This window comes from Cyclopterus lumpus, chromosome 7 (assembly GCF_009769545.1).
Source record: "Cyclopterus lumpus isolate fCycLum1 chromosome 7, fCycLum1.pri, whole genome shotgun sequence".
Taxonomy (NCBI): Eukaryota; Metazoa; Chordata; class Actinopteri; order Perciformes; family Cyclopteridae; genus Cyclopterus; species Cyclopterus lumpus.
Genome location: NC_046972.1, coordinates 14,499,729 through 14,523,479, shown reverse-complemented (window position 1 = coordinate 14,523,479; position 23,751 = coordinate 14,499,729). Strand labels below are relative to the sequence as shown.

Genomic DNA, 23,751 nt, shown 5'->3' with positions numbered 1-23,751 from the left:
TGATATTGCAATACCAGGGGAGTCACAACAACTCCCCAGGACCGGAAAAAACTGCCTTTTCATACAAAGATTTCGTCACGTTTATGCATCATCTTAATTTCTGATTGGTGCTGAGCGATCAAGAAGGTGGATGATTTCATCTCACAGGACTGCGCCAAGCAAAGCCAGTCAACAAGTCGATGAGACTAGTCAATGACATTCGGGTGTGTTGTTTCCATGAGGAGACAGCCGCACATTCCCAGACACAAATTTCACCCTCTATGTGTTATTCTGAATTTGAGTAGCCTAACAAAAGCAGAACATTATGACAATGTATAATAATGTATATTATCAGTCACTAAATAATCAAACAAATGTAGGTGACCCCCTGACCTAAATTCCACAGGGAACAAAAGTATTTATCACATCACTTTCCATATCGTACAGTCCACAAGCTTCAATCCGGCCCTTCATTGAGCCCCCTGTGCACAATCTATCAAACACTAATTTCTTGATCTCCATGAACTTCCAGGATATTCTAAAAACACCAAACAGTTATGTTGCTCCTTGTTACAATACGACAACAACAACAACATGTACGACCATCTGGACACACTGTCACTACAGGCAGTGGAAGAGGACTTTATTGAAAATAATTCCTTGGTGTTGGTTCATGATCAGGCATTGCATAGGTGACACGTTGGGGTTAGGGCTGTTATTCTATCGTTAATGGTAGGCCTAGCTGTGAGTTCACGGAAGTAACTTGCCCCTGTGGTTCAATGATGGGTGTTGATTTGATTCTTCCCAGCAGCTGAGAGGACACAACTTTAGGGTTAACTTACCTGTAGGCGTCCTTTTTGCCGTCTTCAGACACTTCTTGCGTCCCGTTGACCGGAAACTGACGTAAACCCCGAATCCAAAGGCAGCAAACAAAAATTCAGAAACAGCAATATCGAAATATCGAATAACTGTAAAGTAAATATACTTCACGGTACACCGCACTTATCTGACTCTGGTTGTTCATGATATTACTAAAACACGTGTATACTTCGTAACACTGGTTATCAGTATGCCGGCCAGTTGTAGCTGTTAGATAGTAATTTAACTCTTTAAAATAACAATGTGCAAGTAAAATACCGTTAAAACTGTTTATGGGCCATGAATATAGATTATATGACAGCATTATGACCAGCAGACGAGGGGTGACAGTGTGGCGTTGGTTATGAGATCACATTTCGTATGGCTATTGCCGATGAAGTATGCATGAATGTGTTTGATTGGACTGGTGTCGGCAGGTAAACTGTACTGACATGTTAGGTCAGAGAGAATGTGAGAGGAGAGAGCAGATGGCACTCAGGAGGGGAGACAGAGCTGGCACAGGACCTGGACACTGGGCTGGAGAGCTGTGGGTAACAATTAACAATGTGATTAACATTCTGGGAAATGGGCCTGCATCATGCGATTGAGATCGATTTGGTATCAGTTTCATCACCAAGTGTGACCAAAAGTGTGATCCTGTATGCAGTACAATTTCACATTTACACGCGTCACACTTTTCCTCTGAATACCATTTATTGTTCAATCTACATCAGTTGGTCGTGGGACAAACTGCCTCCGCTCATTCCATAGTTTGTAGGATACATTTATGACCAAAGAACACATTTCACACTGCTACAGATTGACAGAATTGCCATATCGAATGTTAAGATATCTATTTACTGTCATGCTGAGTGTTTTTTATCTGTAGTAATGACTTACTGATGCTGTTATTGCTGCTAGTGTGACTTCTGGCATAATAATGGCATCTATAAGTCCTGGTTGGTGGACGGCATTCCATAGTATCGTCCTTCTATGGTAGAAATTTGTACTGTAATTTACAGTTAGATGAAACTGGACATTGCATTGTCTGGCCCAGCTTAAAACAAATCGACAGACAGTGGGATATGTTTATACTTTGTAGAAAAAATCATATGCATTGAAACGTTCACCAATCTTCATAGCACAATGTCTTACTTGGACCTATTTTTATTAGTTGTGCAACTTTTGAAGATAGTAAACAGCTATGATCGTATAGAGATCTTAATGTATCTACAGCTTTGTATATCCTTTTGGTTATGACGATTAGCATAGTCATCCTGTACCTAATAGTATTTCATGATTACATTGTATATAAAAAAAGACATCCGCAGAGTGACCCTTCTGTACATGTATGTGTGTTTTGTTTTGTACATAGCTGTAACGGTTAGCTTTCATTTTCACATTGTCTCCCTCCGTCTCTCACCATATTTCATGGCAACTCCTTTGCAGCTTCACTTTGGCATTCAAACCCAGTGGTGTGGATGGACCATGGCCTCTCTTGTCCAAACGTTTGACTCCCAGAGAGTCAAGTCATCGCAAGACCCGCTTTCCTGCCATGGCCCCAGATGGGCAGTCTTGTGCAGCATAGTTCCTTGTATATTCTTTGATAGTTTTTTGTTAGCGTTTTCACAGCTAACCAATGTTGTGCTAGTTTGTAGGACTCCCCTTTATCTGGCCTGTGTTCTGCAAAAGGCAATTTCACAGTTAAGTCCCAAGCAGCAGTCTTTGTTCAGGGGTGGGGTGAGAGACTCCAGAGGCTCCGAAGGGCCAGTGTTACTGGTCCATTCCCTCCAGCCAGATGCTAGACCAGTGGTTCCCGATATTTCTCTTCGCTTTCACTCAAAAGATTTTCAAGCTCCTTCTACTTTGTGCCATATTTGATTATTTTAAGCTGCAATCCATGCAAGACTCTCTGTAATCCTTATTATTAGGAAACATTGTGCTAGCCCAGATAGACCAGCCTTTTATGGCATGCAGCTAATACGGCTATTTCAGCTATAAAACTGACTGTTTGAAGTATATAATTCTTGCAGTGGTATCAGACAAAGTACACTGTAATGAAAGCTGGAAATACAATGTGTGTGATGGAAGCTTGTAATATGACACTTGTGAGCCATGTAATACATACGTACAATGAGCATCTGATGTTAGCTGTATTAGCTACAGTTGCTAGCCTTTATGGTTTTAATGGCTGACTGGGGTAAAGGCCTGTATATGCTATTGCCCCTCAGGGCCCCAGGACTGTCCTTGACCTTTGACATCAGGATCATGAACCATCTCTCAGGGAGAGGCTGGAACATCCAAAGGCCTTATTCAAAATCGGGATGCCAAGATGCAGGTCAAAAAGAAAAGAAGAAAAAGTATCCAACCACGGTCTGCATTTACTTAAAGTAGTTGAGATGTACAAGGTTTTCATATGAACAGGCAAAGTTGTCATTTTGTTGAACAAATATTCTGTGGAGGATACTTTTTCACTCTTGTATTCACTTGCACTCCCCTCTGCGTCGCTTCTCAGCTTTCCTTCTCCCTCTCTCCTGTCGTTCTCCAGCTCTCCTTTTTCCTTTACAGGCTATTCTTGTCTGGCAACTCGGCTTCTGGACTACGGGGAAAGTAGACGGTGGCTTTGTGCTCCTCATAGCGGTCGATGTGCTTGAGGTGTACCACCATGTGTAGGGCATAGGCTAAGACGAGGAGCAGGATCAGAGATGTCACCAAGCCCATCAGGATGGCGGGTGTCAGGAAAGTGGCACAGTCACTGGCCGATGCAAATTTGTCTGACTGCACATTGAAGGCCTGGATCTGGAAGAGCAAAGAGAGAAGGCGGAAAGATGAGATTAAGCTAAACTAAAGAGGACAACTGGTTGTTATTTGGCTGACCAGGCACAGAGACACTGGGCAGATGGACAGGTTGAGACAGCCTAGCAGATGGCTAAACAGACAGATTGACAAACTGCCAAACAGACGGTAAACAGACTGACCACGGACTGACAGCCAAACAGGCGGAACACAAGAAAATGGCTGGCAAACATACAGTCACATGCTCACAAGTAAAAAAAAAAAAAAAAAAAGAATAGGGAGGAAAGACTATGATACAACAGTTAATGTGCGGACATAACTAGTACAGCAAAGGTTGTGCCCCTTATGCGACAGTGTACCTGGAAATCAGTGAAAGTGATGTGCCAGTTAGCAGATGTGTCAGTGTGGGAGCTGGGCACGAGCAGGGTGTCGTATTTGTGCAGGCTGCTGACGTGCTGGCAATGGTAGGATGAAGTGGCCGGAGCGTAGACCTCGCTGGCGTTAAACGTGGCCTCCTGGGTCCAGTTGTAGTGGATGTGAACACTGTCTAGTGTGAACCAGTTTTGACCAGCTGCTTCATAAAAAGTGTTTGACATCTGAAGCCTGGCAGAGGAAACAATATAATTAGTCGCATGCACAGTTCAAACGTATGCACTTACACATACTCGTTGTGATAAATTAGTTTTAGTTAATATGTTGGACAGTGAAATTATTTGAACCAAGCATGAGCATTTTACCTGATTACTAGACCTCGCAAGTCCTCTAGATCACCAAACCGTAATGAAAGCCTGCGGTAAAACAAAGCCAAACATTTTAAAACATCTGATTTTGCACAACTCAGATAAAATGACAAATAACACTATGAATATTAAACGTATTACTGTCTTCTCAATTCAGTATACTTTCACACATTTCCTGAGATAATTTAATTTCTATTTCCATGTCTAATAGTAATAGTAAGTAATTGTCCTTGTCACATTTATGGCAATAAAGTATATTGAATTAAAGTTGCATCAAAGCTATACTGATGCTTTACTGTAGATAAGGGAGCATTTCCTATATTTCCATTCTGTCTTGTAAATAGGGCAACAATTCACTAAAAACGAACACATGTTTTACTTCTGACCCTGTCTGTCCCCAGACTTGTCTTACGTAGCTTTCTCCTTGGTGCAGATGGAGCCTTTGGTGTCCACAGGTGTGTTGGTGTTGAAGACCTTCTCAGTCAGGTCAATAAAGGTATGGTTCCTATAGCGGATTGCCAAGCGCTTTGCCTTGAACAGAATGCAGGTCTTCCCATTGTAAGACACGCTCAGTGGGCCATAAGGCCCCATCAGAGACTGGAGCAGCTTCCTCTTACTGTGAGACATCCCTGGCTGATGCCAGTTAAAAGGCTGCAAACATATAACAAGTTGTAATTAATTAAGCACAGAGAAAATAAAGAACCAGCACCATGGGCAACAGCAGTTTTGCATTATTTGTCCTCTACAGGGCAATTAGATTTGTATTCAGAGACATACTCATAAGTGATGCCCCAGTTCAGCAGCTGGGTGTGACCCACAAAAGGTGCATGCCCTAAAGTTTTTGCTGATCCTGCTCGCCTTTGAATAAGTATTTAGCATCAAGAAAACCCCAAAAATCTAGCTGTTGAATGAATTTTAAAAAAATTACTAGGCAGTTGACCTCAAATTTGTGAACCAAAATAGTAGGAATTCAGCCTAGACATGCAGATGTTGGAGGATCCAGCCACTGAACTAGCACAAAGCAATACAGTACATTCAAGTTATCCTATTCCTCAATATATGTCACCATTTCAGTCAAACTGTTCAACACATTAGACAACAACGCAACATGCATGTATCAATACCGAGAATACTTTTGATGTGTTCTATATAACTGATCCAAACCAAGCTTGCTTGGTATCTGTACGTCCCTTTTATGGAGGCCCAATTTTAAAAAAAGGGAAATTTACAGTCATTTTGACCTTAACATGTTCAGTGTTCCACCCACCACTGAATCTAAAATGAGAATGGAGCTGTGTTGTCTTCTCTGTTGAAAACAGGAGCTTTCTGAATTTGCATATAATAGTGTGGTAGCTGTTAGACTGCATTTCTGTACTGTGCAGATAGAAACAGCCCCCTCTAGCTTTTTAATCTCTTTGCTCAAAGGCCACATCTCATTGGAGGGCATTTGGGCTAATACAGCACTGTTTTACAAGATATGTAAAGTTTGTTTGTTTGTTTGTTAATTGTAAAGTATTTGGATAAACATTGGAAATGTGAGGTATGGAACAAAACATTTGAAAAGCTGAATACTGAATCTGTTAGTTTAGGAAAGGTTACTGCAAGGAGTTCATTAATTCATATTGGGCCTGAATGCATCAGCTGATACAGCATATAGTGCATTTTCAGTTGAGTGGTCTTATGTATGTGGGTGGCAAGGATGTGTAACCTCTGGTGAATGTGAGACCAACAGCATTCCCACATCCAAGGTCAAACAGTGTGGCTGAGTGAGTTTATGCTCTGTTTTGTTTGTGTGTGTGCATCCCAGTGTGTGTCTGTGTGTGTGTTTGTATGTGCAGTAAAAGATAGAGGGCTGATGGTGGAGATACTGAGGGGAGAAGAGAGAGTGTGTGTACCTGCAGTATTCTCCTGAGTGGGTTTTCATCTTCAGGCGTCAAAATAACCTCTTCACTTTCTAAGCCATACCCACCATCTTGACCTGAAAACACGTACACACATTACTGCACCGTGAAAGATTATATCAGTACACACATTAAGCTGATTGCAATGCTGCAATGCAGATTGCAACATAATCATAAAAGTTCAGCCGATTTCACACATGCCGCAGACCCATTCAAATAAGCACAGAGAGATCCTGCGTACTGCTTGCTGCTCAGGCTCCTATCTATTTCCAGCAGCTTTGCGTCATCACAGTGACTCATCAGCAGTTCATTTCAGTTACGTTAATATTGTTCAGTGTTTACAAATACTGTTCCAGAAACATATAATTTGCAATCACATATTTTAAAGGAATGTCTCCATCTTTTTCTCTCTCTGCTTTTTGTCAAAGAGCCTGAATATAACACATCTGATTTGCCACTTAGGTGCATGGATCACACACAAGCCACACATCAAACTCTGTTGGAGCTAAGCATTAAGAATGACATGCGTTTGTCTCTCTATCCAACACATCAGCATCCAAATGAACATGGCAGGCTTGATCGAATTAGGCCTTGTGTGACACAATATTTGTCACTTACTTGATGTGACTCTTGTTGCTTGTTTGGGGTTCTCTTTGCTGTGAAAAAGACAGAAGGCACAATGAGGTCTGGGGATCACAAGATGCAGGAACATGTTGAACGTTTTTCTTTTTTTGATAATGCTCCATAATATACAAGATGTTTATTGAGCCTTTTTTTATAGAAAGGTTTATTGTCTACTGATGTAGCTGCAGTAAACACAGGGACAACAAAAAACACCTCTATGAATATTATATGTTGAATAATGGATGTTATATTATATATATATATTACATGTTTTGTGTATGGCATGCCATTTACAAAATATAGTTTTCCACTATACATGACATATATATGCACGATGCAGTAGAGCACTCAGTATAAACGTACAAGACTTTGCCTGCATCGTTTCATATCAGTCCGCAGGTCTGATTGGTGTCTATGATGCACGAATGCAGTCTTTGTGTGCTGGGTTGCTTTTACTAAATGACCGATCTTTGATGTGCAACTGACCTACGTAGTGCAAAAGTAAAAGAGGACGGAGCATTTCCTTTTCCTTCACATGTTTGACCTAGCTGTGTACCTCTCGGTGTAACTAAACCCTGTGTAGCCACAGACTTCTTGAAGTTAATCCTGATCCGTTTAACTGTCTAATCAAAGACGTCATACGCCAGCAATGGGCTTACTAGGCGGCACTGATGGCCAGTTTGGTTTGTTGTGATGGTCCACCCAATACTCTGACTGTGTGGTCTGACCCAGCCCGTCCCTAGCGAACATCTGGCTTGCTAATCTTCTCCCAATTGATAAATATACAGGACTTGTAAAAGGTAAACTCTAAAATCTGGTGGGAATGGGCATGACAGCAAACATGTGTCTTCTGTCGTGTCACCAGGCATTACTTCAGTCTGTTTGTTTATCAGCTCTGGTCATTAGTATTTCAGATCATTTTATGAATTGCAGCACAACAAAGGCAATGTCTGACACCTTCATCTTCATCTTTGTTATCTTTAGTTGAATAGTAACGCTCTGATCTTGTAGGGACGGCTTTTATAGTAGATACATAAGATAGACTGAGGATGACCTGAATATTTATCAAACACACAAAAGCTAGTCAATAGCTGTGACTGCTGTTATCGAATACTGTTCACACTTTGTTTCTCTGAACCAGACAGCGGCAGAGATGCTCCATATATTGTACTCTAGTTAAGTGATCTATGAACTCCAACCTATATTTGGTAATAAAAAGAAAAATCTCTATTTTTACTACATTATTTCTTAACTCCACAGGCCATGACACCATGTGATGTGTAGTCACATTTAATCTTAATTTGTGACATTATCAGGCTTTGTTGTTGGTAATGGCAAAGAAAATTACCTTCTCATTAATATGAAGTTTTTCTCATATTTTTCTTTCCATAATGTGAATGGGTATGTGGCTATGTATCGTACAACATGTATTGTTTTCTCTTGCCTTTCATGCTAAAAATCTCAAACTGTAGGACTAGATTCAAGGAGGAAATGATGGATCTTTAACTATAACATTTTCACTGATTGGCTCAGGGGCTGAATTATAGACTCAGTCATGCATGGATGCAAGGCACAATATCTTTGACGTAGCTGTCTACTTTTTCTCTTCAGATTGAAGAGATTATGCAGCTGTCTAGTTCATTCTCACATGTAAACACAATAACGCATTGGTCTCGGACAGGGCGGTGTAATTAAAGATCAATACAAGGTGAGCAGACTTTAGCAGAAGCTAAAAAATTAAACGGTATCAGTGTGTCTGATAGCACTGGAAGTTACAGATGTTGGATAGGTTGTTCGTCAGTTCCAGCAGCCTGGAGTAGTTATCTACTCGTCTGGTGCAGTTTCCACCTGGACAACATTGTGTAGTTTATTGCCAGATGGATTTGGATTAGAGGTAAGCACAGGCCGAGTCCAATGGAGCCCAAATATGGAGAGACACCGGTCTTGAAGAAGATGAAGAGATTACGGCATGATGGCATAGCCTGTGGTATTTCAGACAATTCAATTGTTAATTAAAACAGCAGCACTGATTTCCAAAATTGTGAGTTACGGTACACCCGTCCAGTCAATTTTAACTTTGACTGTGACCATTGTATTCAAGCTCATTTCAAATGCATCAGTGTTAGGTCATTTACTTCAAGTCGCCATGTACTTTCAAAGCAGAGGGTGTAATCATGATATGTAACGTGTAGATGAAGGCTCTTTCATGTTTGGATTGATTTTGACTTTGTTTCAGGTCACCTATTACACATCTGTAGAGTAATAATGTGGCTCTTTGTTAATAAATCAAACTGAATTGAATTAAGCTTCAGTCCAGTTAACGATAACGAGGTCTATAGAAAATATGGACATGTATATAAGTGATCAGCAGGAAGGTACAAAGCTGTCATTTCCTGTATACCAGCTCTTCAACCTGGAGACTCCCTGGGATGTGTGTGTTCTTGCGTATGTGTGTTTGTTTCTGTAAGCACACTCTTCATCTACTATTTCATGTCTAACAATATGATAATTTACTTGTATGATAAATCCAAATATTTACATTTGCCCAGGTGAATGCTGGGTAAGCATGTTTGTTTATGAAAGAGCTGCCAAAAGCACACTATGCCTTCGGCAGCTGGTAGTTGTGACTGAAACCTCAGTGGCAAGGTAGGTACTTGGACGTTGCTCACTTATCACCTGCACTTATATGTAAACACTGTAAAAATGTTATGACAACATAAAGATTTTAAAAATCCCTCCAGACATCTAAATTGAATATCAGATTTATATATGTATAAACACTGTATATATATATATATATATATATATATATATATATATATATATATATATATATAAACACTGCATAGTTGCAGATGGGGATTGTGGGGATTGTGTCATTGTAAACACGCTGCATATGCCCCTCCCCCCTCCCCTCCCTCACCCCAGCCCATCCCAAACACAAGTGAATAAGCACTCCTTCCTCTGCACCTCGGCCCCAGCTGGTTGGAAGGAGCCAGAGGAGTCTGTGCAAGCGTGAGTGCTAACTAAAGCCCAGCCGTTTGTTCCTGTGCCAGTTTCGCGAGGTCAGCAACCCAGGACTGCTGCGGCCCCGTCATTGGCTCAGCCTGTCACACGGTGCCTGGGTGCTGAACAGGCCCTTTATATAATCAAAGCCATGCCAGAGCCACTCCTTGGCTTACCTCACTCCCTCTGCATATATCCCTAAATATGTGTGCACAAACATGCGCATAGACTGAACAAATGTCCAAATTACCAGTACAAGATTGAACACACGATGATGCTCATTGGTCTTTTACGATTGCAGTTCATTTTAGATAAGAAAGTGTCTCGCTTTTAAATATTAACGGCGATGAGAATCATTTACGCTACTGACGGTGCCTCGGTCATTACGGTACTGGACCTCCTTATTCAAACCCGTAGATGGATCCCTCATCTGTGCCCCTGCTGTGTGGGTCTTGATAGAGAGAAGGTGTGGTGCCTGCTCCATAAACTTGTAAATAAATCCTCTTCTCCTCTGCTCCCATAGGCTGCTGAGCCACTGAGACTCTGTAAACCAGGATCAGCCCGGCCAAGCCTTTACATTTTACAACAGGGATACAGTGCTGGGGAGTAATAGCTAGTTTTGTTGAGTACAGTAGTCATCTATTTTCTGTGTGGCTGATTTAGCTTGTTAGAAACTTTAATATTGATATTTAATATTAGCACAGAGTCATATTTAGAAATAAAATGTTGACCTTTAGCCATTAGAACTGGGCTTCTAAGGCCTAGAACCATTGCGTATATCAATAGTGTATCAGACTACACAGACGTGTGTTTATGCTCATATTTCCTTATATTATGCCGACATGAAATTTCAAACCCAGCTATGATAGTATTTCACAATGTAGCCTACAGGGTGAACTACTTTTTCAAAATTATGTTAATCTCAGAGAGAGTAATATTTTGGTTTCTAATTTCATTTATTAAAAAGTACTCCATGTTTGGGGTTAACGATTGTGTCCCTGATATGGCAAGACATTGTGTCTTAATCCTCCACGGTGCAGGTGCTGTCCTATTAATAGATTTATTAGTGCAGATTAAGCTTGAGGAGTTCACTAAAAAGCCGCCCACAGCCCTGCTGCCATTTTACGGTAGCGTCGATTGCAGCTTCAAATCTGACCCCAGGTCAAGTGCTAGAGTTATGTTAATTTTCCTACGCCTCTGAGATCAAATACCTCAGTGCTGGTGGACACACTAACATCATGATTGCGTTCAAACGGGGAGTCACAAATATATTTATACTGATGAATACTCGCTTTTGAATTGATCTTTTCTCACTAACTAATGTGTGAATATTGTAAAAATTAGCTGGTGGTGTTTTAACCGTGTAATCTTTTCTTTAAGGGGATCCACCACTGATCCATCCAGTAAATCCAATACTTTATTTAACCTCTAATCTGTGTCTATATTTGGTTTGGTCTCACAGTGTTTAACAGTTTAAGATTAATTTAAGCACATGTTTACTATACACTGCGATGGATAAACCTTTAAACAAACAACTAACTAACAACATATTCCTTAAACTTGTATATTGCAGTGCAGTTTGTGTCTTTTGAAATATATTTTACTTTACAGAATTTTACAATAATTTTGTAGCTTGAGAATGAGTTAATATGGATAGATGTGTTCTAATTGTGCTGACCCCATTGAGTCTTTGTAAATGCATCAGGGGACATTTTCATTAGATAGTGTGAATGATATAATGTCATGTGAGTCTGTTGTAGCAGGCTCCAGCAATTGGGTCAAAACTAATTGACTTGTATAATTGTTTGAGAAATGTACTAAGCCAGGTTAATTTAACACTGAAAAAAAGGATTTTATTTTAATTAAAATGTGGGACTTTTTAAAAACGTTTTTTATGCAATAGCAAGAATTCTCATTACAACATTTGTGATCAGCTTTGTGTGATATCCATTTAATTAGTTTTACAACAGCATAATTTACAAACAACTTTAAACTACAGCTGCAAGATCTCATTTCAGTTTTCCTCTCATTTAGTCTGGCCGGATGAGTGAAGAAGTAATTTCAAAAAGTCTTTGGACCCCTAATCTGTACCCATATTTGAATCATTTTCATCATGAATGAATGCTTTGATTATTTTAGTGTGAGATTCTAACCTTTTTATAAAAAATTAACATTTAACAGTTAACATTTGTCAAATTATGTATGACCTCTTGAACTGCAATTATTTTATTATTATTGCAATTATTTTTGTTTTAAACAGGGAAAGGCATCATTATTTTCAAAATGTTCTTTTAACATACTTTCCGAGAGAAAGTATTTGTATGATGATGAATGGGGTTGTTCAGGCAGATATGAACATACAGTGGGTCATGTCCGGCTAGTATTTTAAATACATGTGTAATGTTCTTGGCTATCAATCAAAGTCCAGTTGCATATGTGTCATAGTACTACACATGTCAGTTACCAAAGCAAATTAAGCTTACTGAACATTTTCTCTTCACATCCGTCTGCAGCCCCATGTCTATCAGCACTCGAGGCTTCTAACTCCCTTTACCTTTCCTTCTGCACTTCCAACCTACTGTATGTATTGCACCCTACAAGGCCTCTGAAATGAAAAGCTGCTATTATACAACAGTGTCTTGGTGTGTGTTAGAGCTGTGAACAGGGACCTCAACTGTTACGTTGGAGAATTACGTACAAAGTTTGATCCGGGGAATAGGCTTGAAACCCCAGGAGAAATCAATATAGCCTTTCTCCGTCGGAGAGACTGCAGTGAAAAGTTAAGATAGGGATCTGTCAGGGTTTCACAAACACCAGATTGAGCTGGAACGAGAGCAATCCCAGGAGACGGTGTATATTGAATTCTAAATCCAAGTTATCTGTGCCCTACTCTTGCAAACATGTCAACAGATAATATTGTTTGTGCAATAAATGAAAGCATGGCAGTAATAACAGTAGTAATCTTTCACTCTACAAAGTGTATTACTATCCTGAAAGAAACTGCAACATATTATGGCTTTGAAGCATTCGCACTATAGATTATGTGAGCAATGATGCCTGTCATAGTTTCAAGAGCCTTACATGTTGTTTGTCACAGTATTATTGCGTTGATGTTTATGTTGCTAGCAAAGGCCCCTGTCTGATGTCCATTCAGCCTCGTCCCTGTGACACTGTTGTGAGTGCCCCTAGGTTGGAGCTCTGAATATTTTATCCAGATTTGACCTGCAGGACTGCATGTGCATTATGCAGACATAGTCGGCTAGAATTCCCTTATTCTCTCTCTCTCTCTCTCTCTCTCTCTCTCTCTCTCTCTCTCTCTCTCTCAATGACTGCATCAGTAAACAGACCCCAACAGACCATCCCTGATGTATCCTCTCCTCCCTGTCCCATCGTTGTTTACCTTCTCTGCCCCCCTCTCTTCTCTCCTCTGTCCTCCCCTCTCTCCTGCAGGCCCAGGGCCCCAGCCTTATTTAGCTCCCTTCTGCCAGACCAACACTACTGTACAGAGACAACAGCCCCATCCGTGATCGATAAGCAGCGTCTAATGCAGTGTCCAAAACTGAGACAAACAAAGACTCGCAGCTCAGCTCTGTTTCATACACCAATACTACCGGCATGCACTATTTGTGATACAACCAAGGTGGCATAGGGGAGAAGGAAAGGGAGGCGAAGGGGAGAAAGAAAGACCCTAACAGAACACATCAGCATCCCAGCATAACCGCATGCATCTCCCGATACCCCCCCCCCCCCCCCCCCCCCCCCCCCCCCCCCCTCCATTCACAGACATAGAGAGGATGGATTTACCTTCTGTCAAGAATTTTAGGCACTTCTTCATAGATGAGTCCAGGCTGATACTCTTCCTCAGAGAAGGAGAGCCCAGGCCGGCTGAGAGCGGACAGCAAGGCGAGGGAGCTGAGGAGGAATGCGTGTGCAGCCATTGAGACAATGAAAAGAGACTGCCGCTGGTTGAGCTCCGCTTCATAATCTGCTCTCCTAGCAGTGCCTGACTCCCAGCTCCTCTGACTGGCAGCCACTGCGGCCAATCAGCAGCAAGCAGAGACGATTAGCTTGCGTCACACTCCTCTCACTGCACCCTCCCTCCTCCTCTCCTCTCCTCCCACCCTACTCCCTTCTCTGTCATCCTCCCTCTGCCTCTCACACTCTGCTCCCCCCCCCCCTCCACCCACCCACACACCCCTCACATCCACTCCTGTGCTTTCTATCTTCTCTTCTTCTGTTTCATGCACACATAGCCGCAGGCAAGCCCTATGTATAGACAACGGCTCATTCTTTTTCATAGCACATCTCATCATACCTATGCTACCTACAAATTAAAACATCCATACACATGTAGACACACTCACACATCCATGCTGGCACATGAGCCAGCACACACAAACACACAAACACACACAGTCACAGCAGCTGGCTCTCACACACACACACACACACACACACACACTCTCTGTGGAAAATCACCTGGGAATGTCAAGGTCAGAGGATAGGAGGATGTTGACGTGACTTCAGATGGCCACAAAAAAAACAGCGCCATGACTGCATGACCTAGATCTCCAGAACACTTCCACAAAAGCAGAATTAATTCACTTGATCTATGTGTTGTTGTGAGCGCTGAGAGGGCCCGCGGCTGACAGAATTGTCCACTGAGGCTGCAAATATGGATGACAGGAGCAGCTGAGCAGCCTTGAGAAGAGACGTGACTGAGGGTCCAACCCTGACGACCCTGATGGCCGATCCAGTTTTCTCCTCATTATTTAGCCCCCAATGCATTTGATGCCTCAGGATCTTGATACATCATCTCACATCTTGTATTTCCATATCCGATGATATGATGATTTTTAGAGCAGAACATTGAGTGGTTATATAACCAAATGTTGTGACCTATTATCATATTAGATGTTCACAATCATGCTGATAATGATTCACACTACAATTTGTTTTCACTTTTATACGCAACAAAAACATACTGATTATACCAAGGATCATTGGAAATAATACTTTAGCTAATATTGAGTTAAATATTAAAACCTGAGACGCCATGTTATTAGTAAATTGGGTGGATAATGTATTGTGAAATACGCTAACAACACTCTTTTTTTTGCCTCATCTGTGTGTCTTTTGTTGTGTAACTAATGTGCCACACATTTATGAGCATCCATGTGTAATGGTTTGTAGGACTATATCATATATAGTATTTAGTTTGTGTGTGTGTGCTCAATGAGGGTGTTGCTGAGTGTGTGAGAGGTCAGCTGTGTCTCCTAGGCCATACAGTAACAGGAGGTGACTAAAGGCTGTCTCAGCCTTCTGCATCTGCCTGCCACAGTCACTTCAACAGGCCAGTGTGTCATTCTACTGGAGGGAAAGTGCAAACTACACTGTCACCGCTGCCATCACACAGTGACTGCATCACAGAACGTCCTGCAGAACGATGTCCAGGTGTGACGACTTTAAAACAAGATATTACGCCACGATGTCTCATCACGTTCTGTACAACATACCATACTGGATACCCAGACAGTTAATCTCACTACCACCATGTACTTATAAAACATTTGTATTGTATTGCATGCTGTTTAATAACATGTGGTAACTGTGATTCAGGTCCACATGTAACAAGCACCAGAAATATAGTTGGCTACAATGATTTAGCTAGAGAAGAGCTCCAATATGCATTAAAGGTAGACTTTGTACAGATTACATACCACACTCTTATCAAGGAAAAGTGAGTTGCACTTCTGTGTTTGGTTAGATGCCTGCAAAAAGGTAACACAAGGTTAAGAGATTGTCAAATGTTGTTTTACGACATAAAATACATCAGTTAATACACCACTCTTGTATTACGGGTCTTTAAAAAGACCATTCATTAATTGGGTAAATGAGATAGAAGGGGTTATTGTAGACATTAAAAGCCAACATGCCAATAGTCCGCGTTTAACGTCTTGTTGTTTTTATACTCTAAATAATACATTTTTGTTCAAGCACAAAAATAGTACTCCATATTTAGGTTATATTGATAAAATCACATGTGTTATTTCATCTCTGAGTAAGGCTGTAATCTGTGCTGGCTTTGCATTGGGATTGGTTGTAAGGTGCTCTTTTTGTCCACCCAGTTTGGGCTTTGCCCTGTCTCGGTGACTCATACAGCATTTTAGATTATGAAACAGATCGAACATACAGAGCTTGGGGTTACTGTCTATTTATAGCCATGATCTCATATGCAATCCTTCTCTTCATGCCCACATGGAGCACAGAGGTCTGTACTACACAGGGTGATGTAACAGGTTGGTGCAATTTTAGCTCTACAGCATGTGTTGACGATGATATATGATTATCAGCTAACATGAGCATCTGATCTCTGCTGTTAAAGCTGTGGCAGTGTTAATCAAAACGCTAAAGCCTGTTTATTAAGAGGCCTTGGGTGTACAGTGTGTATATAAGTGTGTGTAGCTCCATGACATTGCATGAATGTATTTGATAAAAGATGTGGAAAGAGGCACATTTTGATTATATGTATATATATATATATATATATATATATATATATATATATATATATATATATATTTGCTTTCTGTCACAACCCTGTTCATCATATAGTGCAATGCCTCTGTTGCCTTTTTTGATGACCTTGCTCTCTACACAAGCACACACACATGAACACAAACTCACCATCTTTCATATTAAAGACAAGATCAATAAATAAGTCAATCTAATATGATGACAGGTATCCTTGCATGATGCAAATATCATGGTCCCCAATAATAAGTGATCCATTAATTACGGCTCATTTGTCATGAATACATAAACATCCCATTCTTCTAGTCGGGTGGTTTTCAGCAATCACATTTATACTTCTCAAACGTGTGTTTAATGACAGCAAATTAACTCTTAAAATAAAATAAAATTTTTGCCATGAAGTCTCAATCCTGTTTACTGAAATGTGCATTCAACACAGTACATATTTCCAACACTTTATGTGAAAACATCCTTTAAAAAAACTAGCCTATTTAATAAATATAAAACAATCTCCAGGTAAACACACAGTATGCTGATTAATCTGCTGAGATTATATAACATCCTTAAAAAGCTTTTAGTGAGTCACTGCTTCATGTCATACAGGCATTGTCCCAGGCAATATGATATAAGGTGGATATATTATCTATTAATATGCAATTAAACTACTGTGTAGTACAAAGCTAAGAAATTGAGACCTATTATCTCCCAATGGACTCTGTCAAGACAGCACTCTTGGTTTATAACCGGTATAATTTTATCATGAATAAACACAGATTCCTTCTATAAAACCATATCCATTCATAAACACACCCGTGTAGTTGTTGGTTCTGTAAACCAATAAAATACATAGTTACAGTCTCTACACCTTTAAGCTGGCAGAATCAATCATGTGATACTACGCAAGAGAGAAAACCTCCACACAGAGCAATGCAAAGATTTGATTGGCTGAAACCTATGAATGGCCAACATTAATGATTAGCATTCGTGTCACAACATTGCAGTTTCATTCAGTACTTGGTTCCTCTTGGTTGGCGCAATACCAACCGGTGCCACTAGAGGGCAGTCAGATATAACCCAGCAGTATTAATTCAGTCCTTCAGTAATGGTCTTATTTCATGAGGCACAATGTTAACATAAGAAACGTGGAGTATTTAACATGGTATAAAGGAAACATAATGTGCACTCAATGGAAAAGGTCATTTCAACTCCTAAAACACAGCATTGAGCTCTACCAGTCACTTTATAAATGAATAAATGAAATACATTCAAGTTAGGTGAAGTAATACATTACTTGTTAGTGTGATAAAACTCAACTCTACACCATAAATAAAATGTGTAACGATATGTAATTAATTACACAGTTCACTGTTTCCCTATTGAAATAGCAGCAAGAAATCCATGTCCACGAACTAAGCTCTCCGTTCACAAAAGGTAAACTCAAAATAATACATTCCAAATGGATGATATGGAAACAAAAACTGAATGCCTGTAAGACGTAAAGTAATGATAATTGATCTGTCAACATAAATTACCGACATGCAAGTCCGAATTTGTTAGCCCTCAGAATAAAATGATGACATTTTCTCTCCAATAAACATGTGTCCTTCTTCCTTGTCCCCTTTCCTTTAAGATACAAAAGTGACAGACAAGTAGAGGCAGACATTCATTTATAGCTTTTAGATACACCAGGGTCTTTCTTAATATACTGAGACCCTCTGTGAAGACGTCAGCACTTCTAGTAAAAAGCTGACCTAGATTTATACACAGTGCTTTTTCGTTACTATGACCTTTTTTATAATTAAAATACAATCTGAATATGGCAGCTGTGTAGTCACGTGCCTACAATATTGTCTGCAAAAAATTCACCTCTTACCCATACCTGACTAGACTAAAAGAAAAATAATAAAATCACAGATAATATCAGAAGCATAGGTCTATCCATGTATCAAGAGTATAGTCAAACTAGACAACAACTATCATGCCAAGTCTATGTTTATCTGACAGGTGTAAAGATACTCATCATAATATTTCCTCACATTGTTATGTGGTTGGATACAGAGTTATCTTCCCATATGATTTGATTGTCTAGGAACTAAATATCAGAGAGAGAGAGGCACCCAACTGTAAGGAAGGACGAGTAAAACAAATTGGAAAACAAATAAAGAAGTCCCTCTATAAATATAAACTCTAGAATTGTCTGATAACTATGGAGTTGGTCAGCGCTTGATTAATGCACACAAATATAAAACGGCAGTCCTGGAATAAATAATTTGTCCTGGTCTCGGATCAGTTTTATCCTCCCTGCTTTCTAACATTTGCCTGCGAGACAGGAGAGGTAAAACTAACCCCAGGTCAGCATCTAAAAGCAGTTATACCAGTCTATAAAATGCGCATAAAAGAGAGAAGGCACAGAAACACAAACCCACCGTGGGGTGGGGTGGACTGACAGCAGCAGCTTTTTTGGGAACAAACTGGATGAAGCTGCAGGTCTGCTGGCAGCAGATGGGTTTCTTCCGAGTTGTGATTTCTGGAAAAGAGCGGAGATTTACAAAGTTGCTGTCTCATTTTGATTTAGTTTGTTTTGGCCCTCTACGTGGATACGACCGAGTCGTTCACCCTTCTCCTTCGTGAGCCTCAGACTCGTGTCAGTAACGAGAGCCAGAGTCACATTCAGTGGATGATAAACCCAGAGGTGACTCTGTCGTGTTCCTGAATGCACCCCTGTAGACAGAAAGAGCTTGTTCATTGGATCCATTGCATAACTATCACTAACCTGCACTGAGCACAGCAAACTGGTGTACTTTATGTCCCACAACAGAACAGATTGACACTGCTTTCGAGAAGGGGCAGCCACTTAAGCAACAGATGAGATGCAGTCCTTTTATTATTCAGCTCATCCTATTTCACCACACCTGTTTTCCTATGTGTTGTCTGATTTGCTGCCTTTAACTGGGCAGGTTCTGTCTTTTCAGCTGCCGGCTTAGCCACAGTCATGTTCGCCCCTTTGCTCTCCTGCCTCTTCTCCTGTTTGGTTGCGCCCCCGAGTTTGCTGGTGCTACGTTGGTGGACAGGCGTGGCTGTTTTCACGGGGTTGGGTGCTTTACCCTGGGGCACACGGGGGTCTTCACCAATGTCAACGGTGAGGTTTGTGTAGAGAGGCTCCAGCTCTCTGGAAAGGAGCTCATAGGTCAGAGAGTTGAGGCCGTCAGAGCGCCAGTTGAGTCTGGTCCTTTTCAGAAGGTCAAATCTAGAAAGACGCACATAATATCACTACATGTGTGAGTGTGTGTGTGTGTGTGTATTTCAAAGGCAAACTTTAAAAAGGTGTGACATGATGGGAAATGGGTTCATTTTATTTCTTGCATATAATTAGCCACCCTCATGTCTGTGTGCTAAATATGGTGCTACAGCCAGGAGACAGTTTGCTTAGCTTAGCATAAAGACTGGCGGCAGGTCCGACACTTAAACAATCGGATTAATCTAAAGAGATAAAAACATGTTGGTGAGCTCTGGAGACGCTTGTAGGCAGGGTTTGTTATATTTGGACAGAGCCAGCTAGCTGTCTCCCCCTGTATGCAGTCTTTATGCTAAGCTAACAGCATCCTGGCTATAGCTTCATATTTAACGAACAGACATGAGAATGACATCAATCTTCTCATCTAATTCTCTTCAGGAAAGTCAAATGTCAAATATTCCTTGTGAAAAAGACCTCTCCAATTATATATCCAGATATATTCCCATGTGAATGTAACTTGTGGTGCTTTGGCTGATTACAGGAGCTTGTTTTCATAATCCAGATATTTCCAAAGCATTATTAACATTTAGTGAAAAATAGAATGTAATAGAACAATTAAACATTCATTATTGTAAAGACAACATAAATATAATCTCAGTACCCTTTCAGAAACATCCAAATTGCCCCACGAAATTAGAAAATGTAATGTTTGTGTGTCTGCAATGTGTCCATCCGGTACCTGCGTGGGTTTTGTTCATTGCCTCTGTCTCCTTTATGCTTGATCATTTTGTAATGACCAATGGCCACTGGAGGGCGCATGATCTTCATGCCAGATAGACGTACTCTGGATAGGAAGCACACGAGTCAACAAGAACAGCAGATTCTCATTCACAGTCAGAACAATATTACCATTATCAACAAAGCCTGGCACTTAAGTAGTCATGCTATTTTCTAAAATACAAAGCAACACACAGTGTGAATATATCTGGCCTCTAAGGGATAGCAGAAAAATAAAGAAAACAAACAGAATTGTAGGTGACATATGAGAATAACATACTTTTATGGCTTATAGGCGGTGGAAAACACTGTGGTTCCCTTTTTCCATCTCTGGTGCTTGTCCCAGTTATCTAAGTCAATCAAAACATGGTGTAACTAATGTTGTGAATGTCCAGTACATGATACATTTTTAGGTTGCAAACATCATGCACAAAAGGCAACGTGTTACAAAGAGTAGGGGAGGAAAGTTCTCGTAGTTTTGCTTCATGTAATAATTAGTGCAAGCTTTTTTTATTTTTATTTTCTTGTTCCTTACACTATCAGATTGCAAATAGTAAAAGAGCCAGAAAGTGGACAGAGGGGACCGCAGCATAGAAATGAGATGAAAACTGCCTGAAAACTCTCAAGCACGCAGCCCAGCCCAAATCTGCAAGCTAATGCATGCGAACATACTCACTGAGCCCACTCCAAGAGACACACAGCAAAGCCACAGCAGTGGGAGGAGACGTGAAGATGATGGATGATGTTAGAACAGATGAAATAAAAGTAAAAGAAAAGGAAAACATGTGGGACAGAAACTGTAAACATGAGAAAAAAAAAGGAATGCGTCGCGCAAAAGACATTTAAAGAAAAAGACGAAGAATGGGAGGGGCTTAAATGGCAGTTCTGATACTGAGCACCCGTGCACATCTCACATGTTCACATGCACAGTTTACGGTTCAGTCATGCAGCACCTGTGACCCATTATCCCTCCTCACCTAGCAGCAATGTCATCATCCTCTCCGCCCCAGCCCCAGTACTGGTTAGGGAAGCCGTTCATCTTCATATATTGGTCTGGGGTCACTGCAGACACCCCACCAAAATACTGTGGGTATGGCAGCCTGGTGGGGTCACATCACCAATGTACAATCTTGAAAATAATTTCTCAGCACAATACACTTGTGTAGAAGTCCATCTACTCAAACACACACTTTGCTTCTACCTGTATCTGAACTTGTCCATGGCCACAGACAGGTGTGTCGGGAACTGTTTGTGGCAAGTATAGGTGTTGTGGTCGTTCTCAGGCAGCAGGTCAACATCGTGCAGGAAGATGCAGCTCCAGTCTTCATCTCTGAGGGCCTCCCGCACCCCAACGTTCAGCAGCTTGGCTCGATTAAAAGTGCTGTTGCCCCACTGAAGACAGAGACAGAGGGTAACACACAGCTACACATGAATGTATTACATCTGAAACAAATACAGCATGAGAGAATGTGTGAGTAAATAATCTCACACTGTGTTGCTATGGTTACAGTTGTGGTCATTGTAGCCTGAGAAGTTACAGACATCATACATTATCAATGTCCTTAACAATATAATTTGAAATATACAGTTAATACAAATTATGGAAAAAAATCCACTGTAGCCATGTAAATATATATATATTTTTCATATTTTTATTTGCCCAGGTTTTTAAGACACCTGTCTTGGACATTCACTTTGGTGATGTACTGACATCACACCAATAGAGCAAATGTATTTCTCATGACAGAGACAATGCAAGCTATTGAGTACAACTCTGAAAGACATATAGATAATACATTTTTTAACTAGCATGCACCCACAAACACACACTCATACATACCTGCTGTACTATATAGATGCTGTAGTGGATCTGCTGTCGTTGCAGGAAGGGGTGGAGGTGATAGAGTAGGGCACGGAGGTGGATCTGCCGGTTCCGGTATGGTACCACTATCGCTGTGTGGTGGCGGGGCTCACAATCAGGAGGTCGGTAGTGTCCGCCCGGCAACACTAACGGGTTCCTCTGTCTGATCTCCTCCAGGGACAGAGGAGAGGAAAGATGGACAGACACGGGTCCGACTGGAGGAACAGAAAAAAGTGTTAGAAGTGTTATTGATGGTCAGTTTAGAACACCACCCAATCGTTCACTCTGTAATTGTTCTTTATATGAATGTATTACATACAACAGCACACATTGAACCCCTCTGGCTCTCTCACCGAGCAGTGGGGAAGGGATCTGGCAGTCTCTCAGCGGTGGTCCTGTGGGAGGTGGTCCAGTGCCTGAGTTGCGAGGCGGGGGAGGCGGTACTCCCAAATGACTAAGGTTGGTATAGACGTCGTGAGGTCGAGAATAATCAAACTCTGGACCTGTGGTGTGCACCAGGACAGACACCAGGCCTCTGAAGCCACCAAGGGAGAAATAGAGAACAAAGGCGAACTGGAAACCCACCAGCAAGGCTAGTGTACACGGGGAGTCCAGAGAGCGTCCGTAACATGCCATAATAAAGTATGATTGTAGAAGTATAGTGGCAGTAAAACTTGAGGAAATGGATGGAGGAGTGGGATGAGAGATGGGGGCAGGGGGAGGGGCCAAGTGGCAGCTTGATGAGAAGCGTGGAGGGAGACGTGGGAAATGAGCAAGGGGAGGCAGAAGGAGAGGAGGGGAAGGAGGCAGCACTCAGGCGTTAAGGAGGGGAGTGGCCATCTGTAGGAATGGGTTGTAGTGGTGGTGAAGCTCAGTCAGCACTGCCATCACCTCTTGACCACAGACGTCACTGGGAAGAAAGAAGAAAATTGTTTTTAGTGAATTGCATTTATTGCTTGATTATCATTATCATCATAATTTTATAACATCAATCTGGAAGTAGGGTACCTGCTATTGCGAGAGTCTAATTAAAACCTGTCCTGGGCCAGGATGGGCTCACTCCACCTCTCTCCTCCTCTTCCTCCTTTCATCATCAAGCTTTCTGTAATTTAAAAGAGTGAGTAACAATGCAGGAGCAGATTTGTGTCAGCACTACTGTGGAGTCTACTGTAAACTAAAATAAGCCGGGGAGTGACAAGCAGCTACAAACAAATGTCATGGTTGCTTCTTTATTTAGAATGGCTTATTTTCAGCAGGTACATTTCCATGGGGCTCATGGAAGAAACGCTGATGCCTTATCAAATTAATCCAACATCACAGGTCCCTGTTTGGCCAAACAATGACATGTTATAGCAAGACTTCAACACTGCAGCTGACAAGAATCACGGAAGCAAACATAAATCCATTGCTATGTAACATAGATCAGTGTGGAGCAGAAGC

The 23,751-nt window shown here is 41.1% G+C and overlaps 2 protein-coding genes across 2 annotated transcripts; both read right to left on the bottom strand.

The window, feature by feature from the left end:
• Nucleotides 1–1,541: 1,541 nt before the first annotated feature.
• Nucleotides 1,542–13,943, bottom strand: atp6ap1lb (ATPase H+ transporting accessory protein 1 like b). The gene is made up of 7 exons (XM_034537452.1): nt 13,709–13,943; nt 6,893–6,930; nt 6,269–6,351; nt 4,786–5,024; nt 4,371–4,421; nt 3,993–4,236; nt 1,542–3,636 (listed from the first exon to the last, which is right to left on the bottom strand). Exons 1-7 carry the CDS (start codon nt 13,840–13,842, stop codon nt 3,400–3,402), a joined length of 1,026 nt encoding a protein of 341 aa, XP_034393343.1. The 5' UTR covers nt 13,843–13,943; the 3' UTR covers nt 1,542–3,399.
• Nucleotides 13,944–18,776: 4,833 nt separating this feature from the next.
• On the bottom strand, nt 18,777–22,947 carry b4galt3 (UDP-Gal:betaGlcNAc beta 1,4- galactosyltransferase, polypeptide 3). Its single transcript, XM_034537386.1, has 7 exons — nt 22,665–22,947; nt 22,291–22,526; nt 21,652–21,842; nt 21,428–21,550; nt 20,413–20,517; nt 19,351–19,685; nt 18,777–18,965 (listed from the first exon to the last, which is right to left on the bottom strand). Exons 1-7 carry the CDS (start codon nt 22,945–22,947, stop codon nt 18,808–18,810), a joined length of 1,431 nt encoding a protein of 476 aa, XP_034393277.1. The 3' UTR covers nt 18,777–18,807.
• Between the last annotated feature and the right edge of the window lie 804 nt (nt 22,948–23,751).